General features: G+C 40.9%; 3 protein-coding genes and 1 non-coding gene across 7 annotated transcripts in view; 3 read left to right on the top strand and 1 right to left on the bottom strand.

Annotated features, from left to right (window-relative positions):
* The first annotated feature begins 167 nt into the window (after positions 1–167).
* Positions 168–249, top strand: trnas-gcu. The gene has a single exon. It is a non-coding gene; the product is annotated as a tRNA-Ser (tRNA).
* Positions 250–626: 377 nt separating this feature from the next.
* pfdn2 (prefoldin subunit 2) lies at positions 627–3409 on the bottom strand. The gene is made up of 4 exons (XM_046379862.1): positions 3254–3409; positions 2129–2217; positions 1876–1999; positions 627–1571 (listed from the first exon to the last, which is right to left on the bottom strand). Exons 1-4 carry the CDS (start codon positions 3332–3334, stop codon positions 1380–1382), a joined length of 486 nt encoding a protein of 161 aa, XP_046235818.1. The 5' UTR covers positions 3335–3409; the 3' UTR covers positions 627–1379.
* Positions 3410–3460: 51 nt separating this feature from the next.
* On the top strand, positions 3461–6726 carry nit1 (nitrilase 1). The gene is made up of 6 exons (XM_046379859.1): positions 3461–3884; positions 4272–4505; positions 4962–5065; positions 5217–5353; positions 5440–5565; positions 5672–6726. Exons 1-6 carry the CDS (start codon positions 3796–3798, stop codon positions 5936–5938), a joined length of 957 nt encoding a protein of 318 aa, XP_046235815.1. The 5' UTR covers positions 3461–3795; the 3' UTR covers positions 5939–6726.
* Positions 6727–7387: 661 nt separating this feature from the next.
* Positions 7388–8266, top strand: part of clcn3 (chloride channel 3) — a 29346-nt gene continuing 28467 nt past the window's right edge. For 2 of the 4 annotated variants that reach the window (XM_046379841.1, XM_046379839.1), the window contains exon 1: positions 7389–7618. The gene's annotated coding sequence lies outside the window, so the exon portion shown is untranslated. Of the gene's footprint in view, positions 7619–8266 lie in introns of all 4 variants that reach the window. The other 2 variants (XM_046379836.1, XM_046379838.1) reach the window with 2 other exon arrangements.

The raw sequence follows: 8266 nt of genomic DNA, 5'->3' as shown, positions 1-8266 counted from the left end.
AGCTGTTAGCTGAGGTGGTGCTAATATTTACGGAGTAGAATAAAATTTTGTTTCACTAGTCTACGTGAGCTCAAGACAATTAAAGCAATTACAATATTAAACCAATTTTACCAATACAATGATTTTTTACTTTAACTAAGGACGTAGTGATTTCATGAAGTCATCAAGACGAGGTGGCCGAGTGGTTAAGGCGATGGACTGCTAATCCATTGTGCTCTGCACGCGTGGGTTCGAATCCCATCCTCGTCGGGTACCGTTTTTTGCTTGTTTTCATTATGTAGCATGTCTCGTTTACCTAAATTTGGGCTTTTATGCTAACGTCAACTGTTAAATCTTGTTTTGTTTTGTTTTTTACTTATTTTACTTGGTAAATATCATTTCACATACCACTGCACCATCAAACCTTTGTCAGTGTAGATAAATATGGAGTATGGAATGATGTAAAGTCGTTTTATTCATTTTAGATATGAAATGAGACTCCTGAAACAATAACCATAACAAGTAGAAATAAATGAAAAGAATGGAGCCCCAAAAGATACAGATGTGAAGTGAGGTTGTGAACAGTGGGCATGTAGAAAATGAGTTCGAGCCACATAGTGACAAGGATAGACGGCACTGGACAAAAGCACAATTTAAACATTCTTTAATTAATGACCATCAACAAAAACATTTTTGTCCTTACAACTACACAAACAGTGTGAACAGCACACATCAGGTCCTGGGCGGCATTTCCTAAATTAATTTAAACACTCGTAGCTGAAGCATGTGCTGCAGATCAGAAAGAAAAAGACAATTTTATTTTGTTGTCAATGACAGGGCTTTTTTATTATTCAGGGGTGGTGTTAGCACTGACTTCTTATCAACGAATGCTCACATCACAGCATGCGCCTCAGTAACCAGTGAACACAAACTGACCACACACCAACATTATGACTACAAGCCTACAGACATTCTGTTTATGTTCATGTTCTTATGTGTAAATACAGTTTTAGGAGTCATGAATAAAATGTTTCATAGAAGGAGGAACAAAGACATATTCATTTTGATCTATTGTGACATGTTTACAGTATAATCTCTTGTTCATGCTCATAACACATGTTGTCAAAATGCCTTCCAGGACCTGTGCTGCCTTGGCAAGGGCGATTCTTTGCAAAGCTCAACCTACTTTAGGGCCCTAAGAAATCAGTGTACTTTGATAACGAGTGCATTAAGTTTAGCAGAAATCTCACCAATCTTAAAAAAAAAAACCAAAAACAAAAACAAAAAAAAAGATGTCCTGTGAAAAGTTTTATTTTTGAACCGAGATTTTGTGATTTCCAACTACGTTTTCAGTACTCCAGAAATCATAAGGCCAAACTGTTGCGTTCCATTGTTATGAATTATGACACTAAAACGCCAGCTCCGCTTTTAGACCCGCCTCCTTCGCTGTCTCTGGAAGGTGCCTCTGACTGGCCTTGTGACTCTCCTTCGCCCTCCCCCACCAGCCGGATGTTGTAGCGTTCCCTGTACTCTGTGAGCTCCCGTCCTTTCGTCTGCATCTGTGTGTTGATGGTTTCGATTATTTTGGAGATCTGCAGAGGGGAAAAAAAAAGGAAGAGAGTGAGATCTTTGCTAAGAAATCTTAGATTTGGGCCTGAAATTGTCTTCTGACTTATTTTAAGTTATGTTAAATTTATATATTGAAAGAAGGTAATTGTTATTACTACATTACAATGCTACAGATATGTAGACGAAAGTGTTAACGTTGAAAGTATTGACACACCAACGCACTTTGTATTTGTTCATTTGTTCTTTCATTCCCAGGTTAACACATTTCACATGCGTCTTTTAAAGTTAAAGTACCAGTACATTTGCTTTTCTTTTCTGAATCATCACCTGTTCTTTGTTGGTTTCCAAGGCTGGAAGAACTTCTTTCACCGTCCTCTCCACCAACACTCCTCCTACGAGACGAAAGCACTTCCTCGAAGGGTCCACATCCTTCAGGGTGTCAATTACTAAGCTGGATGGAAAAAAAAAGGTGTCAGAAAACAAAAATGAATCCATCTAAAAAGATCCAACTAGCTGGTCAGTTTTCTGGTCTGGTAAGGAGACTGTCTCTTTCCACAGATTTGGAACATCTGCCGCTAACCTGTGCTCGTTGATATCCATCTCCAGCTCTGCGGCTTTAGAAGCCATATTGCGCTGTTCCTGACGCATCCTCTGAAATGTTGCCACCACCTGTCACACAAAAGCACACTGTCAGCAACAGTACAGACTTCTGTCGGACATGTTTGTCTTTTTTCAATTACGCAAATGAATTACAGAGTGAAATGTAAAATTGCTGCTCTTATTGTCCGTCTTTATAACTGACATACATTGGATGTATGGCTGTTGATAAGTCTGATTATCTCTGTGGGTTAGGGTTAACCCTGTACAGTATTTCCATTTTAAATATTAACACCTTTAAGTCTGTTACATTTATCTGACAGTTGTAAATACTAATCACTAATCACTTAGAGGTTTTGACAGATTTTACAGATTTAATACAAAACATGACACATTGTTTTAGTTTAGTTACTTAATGCATCAGTTATTCATCAGAACATTATTCAGAAACAATTCTGAAAGTGTCGATGTGAGCTGTAGGGAACTGTAATGGATGGATAACTGATTATTTAAGAAAACAATCAGCAGACAAATTAAAAATTAACATAAACGGTTGGTGGAGACCGACTTTCAGCATATCTTGCTTATAATATTCTAAGCAAAATAATGTTATAGTTTTGCACTTTTACAAAATACATTTTTGACAGAGTATTACATAATGGTATTACTACTTAAGGAAGTGATCTGAATAGGACTTGGTGTACCTTGACGTTAGTTAAACAGGATTGGGTGGTCTTAAATGATAAAAATAGCTTCTCCCTCTGCCTTCAACTGGACAAGACTTACTATTCAGCCAAGTACACCATCCCACTTGAGGTGTGTGCTACTTTAAATGCACCTGTGTCCTATGAAACTGTTAATTATGAAGCCATCCAGCGGCAGTCTCGTTTTAGTGCTATTAAGATGAAAGACCTCACCGTGGCTCGCTCTGCTGTAACGTTTTATGGTGAGAAAGCAGAATGAGAGCCGGATGATGGCGATGGGGAAGCTAACATTAGCCTTGGCTAGCTGGGAGTCAGATTAGCAGCTTTGACTTGACCCGACACGACTGAGCAACAACAACAACGAGTGTGCCGATTAATGCAGCCCCAGGTGGATGTGAGGGTACCTGTTCGGCTGTTGGACCAGACTGTTTTCCACCGGCGCTGCTGCTGGATTTGCTACCCGTGCTGCTACTGTTGGCTGCCATCTTGGAAGGGTGTTGTTGAGAAGGACCCCAGGCAGGATGTGTAGGGTCGGTTCACAAGAGTGCCTGTGTGGAAATGCGGTCCAGTTCGTAGCATTTCTTCTCCTTAGATTATGAAGACGGTTAATGAAAAAGTCTCATGGCAATATATAATTATGACTGACGCCTACTTATCTACTTCCGACAACCCATATTCTGAATGCGGAATAAGCAACATAAAATCTTCCGGAATATGGACTGAATATTTTGTTTGCAAACTAAAAGTCAGACTCACTCAACACAAAGACAAATACTCTCCAGCAGGTGGGGGTGGTGTGACTTGCAGCTGGTTTCTACCCTGTGATAACGAACAGAGAAAAAGAAGGCGTTCCTACTGTACAGTGAACACACTGAATCAAACTGCTAACATGACCAAACACTGACTAAACAGGGAAGGTGAAACACTGGGTGGGTTACTTGGCCCAATGCTCTCGGTCAGGTGCATTTTGAGAACATCAGGAAAACATCTGGCCTCTCGTCAAGCTTGGAGACACCACATCAAGCAGCAAAACAGGTCTGTTTATTATTCATACAAGAAAATGTATCGTTTTGATAGCTGTCTGCTCGCACTCTATAAACCTAAAACAAAGACTACATTTGTGTTGTGATTTTAAATTTGGGCAATTCAGTTGATGGAGCATGAATAAAGTGAATTTTAGTTCTGATATTGGTTTTGAATCAGAACACTTTATTTATCTTTGGGGGAAATTGGTTAATGAGAATGATTTAAATACCCCCATATCCTGTAAGCTCACAGTGATTGCAAGCTGTACTGTATTATACCGTGATATATAACAGACTAACTAGTGCAGTTAATGATCAACCATGGTCAACCTGACCCTCTTTGCCTGGCACTCAGCTTCTGTTACTCGGATCTAACAAGAACCTCTTCTCTGCGCAGGATGTCGACTTCGTGTCACCCAGTGGCTGCAGTGTGTCAGATGACAGCCACACAGGACAAAGAGGCCAACTTTTCTACCTGTAAACGTCTCGTGGAGGAAGCCAAGGAGCGAGGGGCTAGCATGGTCTTCCTGCCTGAGGCCTTTGATTACATTGGATCTAGTCAAGAGGAGACACTGTCGCTGTCTGAGAGCCTGACAGGAGACACGATCTCTCAATATACTCAGCTGGCCAGGTGGACAGAGTTTTCTTATTTTCCACTCCAAGGAAATGTTCTCATAGCTCAGGTGTCTTGTGTATTTAACTTGGCTTCCTGACATCAGTGGAAAAGTATATTCAGTCCTTTGCTGCTGGAAGCTCTTTTTTTAGTAGACGAAAGATTAATTACTCTTGCAAAGTTCCATTTTGTTTGCAAATAAATTGGCTCTGTCAAAGCAAAGTTTTGTTGGTGAAAAATATTCAGAGCCAGCATTTTATTTTGCTTCTCCTTTTCTTGAGGCAAAATATAATGTTGGCTTTGTGACTTGGCTCAGTAGGTTTATGGTAACTTGGTTTAAATATGTACCTTTACAGGATGTCTGCTCCTGCTTTTTAAAATGAATGTAAATCCAGGCTCTGTGTTTCATGTGAAGAAATATGGAGCCTTATTTATGATTCCTACAGGCATCTTAACTTCTCCATCTTCTTCCAGGAAGTCGGAAGTGTGGCTGTCTCTTGGAGGATTTCATGAACGAGGGCACGACTGGGAGTCTGACAGACGAATCTACAACACTCACGTCATAATTAATGATAAAGGTGCTGCCCACTGAATGATTTCTTGCACACACAGTAGTGCACTCATATTTGTTGATTTTTATGACCACGACGTCCGTGTTTTCCCCCTGATGATTCTTTTTGTGATGCACAAATGCACGCTCACACGGACACACTGTCATTACACCCACAGGCGACATAATTTCAGTCTACAGGAAGTCCCATTTGTTTGATGTGGAGCTGCCAGGAAAAGGTGTTTCCCTTAAAGAAAGTGCCTTCACCATCCCAGGACCCTCCCTGGTGTCTCCAGTCCAAACTCCCATCGGCAAGGTGTCATTTCATGAGATAATAATCCTCACCAAGTAGGCCTGTGTGTTTGTCTTCTTGTTTTAACCACTTTTATATTGTTGCCACAGGTTGGCCTGGGCATCTGTTATGATCTGAGATTCCCTGACCTTTCGCTGGCCCTGCAAAGACATGAGGCTGAGATTCTGACATACCCATCTGCCTTCACTGTAGCAACAGGAGCTGCTCACTGGGAGGTAGGATTCACTGAGAGTCATGATAAGACAACTGGCTGTTTACTCAGAGTAGGCTAATGTACTGTATAAAGCCCAGCAGGCACAAACCTCATGTGTTTATTCCCAGGTGTTACTCCGCGCACGGGCAATCGAGACCCAGTGTTTTGTTCTGGCGGCGGCGCAGGTCGGCCAGCACCACGCCAAGCGCTCGTCGTACGGCCATGCCTTGGCGGTGGACCCCTGGGGTGAGGTGCTGGGCGACTGTGGAGGGGAAAAGCCAGGCATGGTGCTGGTGGAGATTGACCTGGAGAAGGTTAGAAGCACCAGGAGGAACATGCCGGTTCGACAGCACCGCAGAGACACTGGTTTCTATCACAGTCTGCAGACGGCTTGACTACGAGAGGTTCAAAGTCACAGAAGGGACAGCAATTACAGGCAACAAACTAAACAGGATGTTGTGTTTCAGTAATGTCTTACAGGGACAAATATCTTACAGGAGACTAGCTAATAAAGTATTGCATTTGAAGGGGGATCCAGGGTCATATTTCAAAAATATAACTTTTATTTCACGCTGTTTAGCTTTCTACCATACTGCGTCAGGAGCACTTCAAGTGATTTTATTAATTGGAGATCAAAACAGAAATAAATTTTAGCTTGGTAGTTATTTTAGTATACTGTGAGAGGAAAGAAGCATACATTCTTGTCAAATGAAGATTTTAGTGAATAAATATCAGGGAAGTGTTAATATGGAGTTGTTATTCTGAGCTGTTGAGCATTGGAGCTACTTGTTATGGCTAAAGCAGACATCAGCCAACACTTCTTTTGTTTCCCCCTCAGCTGCTCTGGTTTAACATTTGAGCCATTTGTCATCACTACAGTAGATTATCTTATTTCTAGTTAAAAAGTTACATTTTTCTCTATTCTAGTTTAAAAAAAATCAGCTCAGACCAGATCAGATGAGATATTACTAATAGTGGTCAATAGATGGCACTGTTGGGCAATAAGAATGTGAGAAACAGGAGGAAATGAAAAAACCGTACAGTAAAACATTCCTGCAAATGAAATTACTGATATCTGTTGATCTGTGGTACTGAATGGAAATGTACAAATTCAGCTGTATTGTTTAAATCACAATCTGTTTACTGAAAGATTATAAACTGAAACATTTTGAAAAAAAAAATCACATTTGTTTGTCTTTTGCTTCCAATAGGAATCAGTTGGTTTGCTTGATGGTAACACTGTCTTTAAGATGCAAAATGATGATATCAGATAATAAATCAAGTGATGGGAAAATCTTTCCACTGGCACCCAGAAACTCTTTCTCTACAAAGCTTAAATCATCATACCTTTGCTTCAGAAGGCCTGACAATAACACCCTTGATTTTTAAATTAAAATATGCTTCATATAGAAGGAATTTGCTTTGGTATGTATTTCATAAATACAGAAAATGAAAAAGTATATGAAAATATATATGTTACATATCTGTAGAACATTTGTCAGAAGGCTCCACTGTGAGCTTCTATTTATTTATGAGCTTGGATTTTCCTTGGGATAAATAAAGTATCTATCTATCTCTATCTTTTGGAATTGAACAGCTGAACCAAAAGTCACTTTATTTCTATTTCCAATCATTATTTAGCAGAAATAAAATGTATAAAAGCATAAAGAAATGTCCTGATAAATAACATAATAAAGTTTTCCATTCGTCAGTGAACTAACTCAATAAACTAATTGATTCAGCAGAGCACAGCTGGTCATTTCTAACTCGTGTCCCGGCCTTTTGATTGCAGTCACCGGATGAATAATTGATCAGTTTCTCTCCTTCCTGCCTGCTTTACTATCACAGACTGTGGGTGGTGGGAGCTGTCCGCCGCTGCCGCCGCTGCCGCCGCCGCCGCTCGGATGGGAAACAGGAAGTGAGCGTCACTTGACACAGGAATGGGACTGAAAAAAGAAAACACCATCATGATGAGGGGAATGTCAGACCCATTCGTGTAAGGAAACAAAATCCTCGCTTCAGCTCAGGAAAAGGATGAATTGTCGTGTCCGAGCTGGATTTGAGGCATCAGGAAGGTACGTTGCTTGTGTTTATTTGTTTTTTGTTGTTGTCAGATTTAAGTTGGAGGTTAATGACGGTTAGCTTGATTTGTGTTATAGAATAAAGGTGTGTGTCTGTGTGTTTGAGTGTGTTTTATCATCCGAGGCCATCCACCTATCCAACCGTCCATCCATCCATCCATCCTCCTATTCAGTGAGCTCACAGGTTGATTTCCCATCCTCCTCGCTGCCCGAACAGGTGCTAGCTTGCTTCCTAGCTAGCCTCCATGCTAGCTTGCACTCCTGCAGTTTGAGTGAATTCAGTGGAATATTCTCAGTTAGCCTGTGTGCATGTCTGAATGTATTTGCCTGGTTCATTTGGCGCTTTGGTGGCCTTCTTCTGCGTTCAAGGGGGAGGGGAAGTGAGGCTGGGTGAACGTAGAGCTGCATGCAAACAGTTCGCTTTTGCTTTGCCTTTTTTGTGGCCATTTTCACCATGTCATGCAGATGTAACGTCAATGCACGCACGGCTAACTGTTGGGAAGGACTGTGTGAGGTTGTATTGCCACGCTGGCTCTGGCATGGTTTTTGGTTGTTTCATTGTTAGCACTGAAATTCAAGGTTGGTTATATCTTCTTCACATCCTGCCACTAAATGTAAGGGGTGTAACTTATGAAAGTATTT

The sequence above is a fragment of the Scatophagus argus genome, chromosome 23, assembly GCF_020382885.2.
Source record: "Scatophagus argus isolate fScaArg1 chromosome 23, fScaArg1.pri, whole genome shotgun sequence".
Classification (NCBI taxonomy): domain Eukaryota; kingdom Metazoa; phylum Chordata; class Actinopteri; family Scatophagidae; genus Scatophagus; species Scatophagus argus.
Note: the sequence above shows the minus strand (reverse complement) of the source record. Positions and strands in the feature narration are given on the sequence as shown.

Excerpts from the sequence above, each read along its gene's own strand:
- pfdn2 (XM_046379862.1), bottom strand. The coding sequence starts at position 3,334 with ATGGCAGCCAACAGTAGCAGCACGGGTAGCAAATCCAGCAGCAGCGCC. Across the intron at positions 2,218-3,253 it reads CTGGTCCAACAGCCGAACAG|GTGGTGGCAACATTTCAGAG; the intron begins GTACCCTCACAT and ends TTTGTGTGACAG. Across the intron at positions 2,000-2,128 it reads ATGGATATCAACGAGCACAG|CTTAGTAATTGACACCCTGA; the intron begins GTTAGCGGCAGA and ends TTTTCCATCCAG.
- nit1 (XM_046379859.1), top strand. The coding sequence starts at position 3,796 with ATGCTCTCGGTCAGGTGCATTTTGAGAACATCAGGAAAACATCTGGCC. Across the intron at positions 5,066-5,216 it reads CGTCATAATTAATGATAAAG|GCGACATAATTTCAGTCTAC; the intron begins GTGCTGCCCACT and ends TTACACCCACAG. Across the intron at positions 5,566-5,671 it reads CAGGAGCTGCTCACTGGGAG|GTGTTACTCCGCGCACGGGC; the intron begins GTAGGATTCACT and ends GTTTATTCCCAG.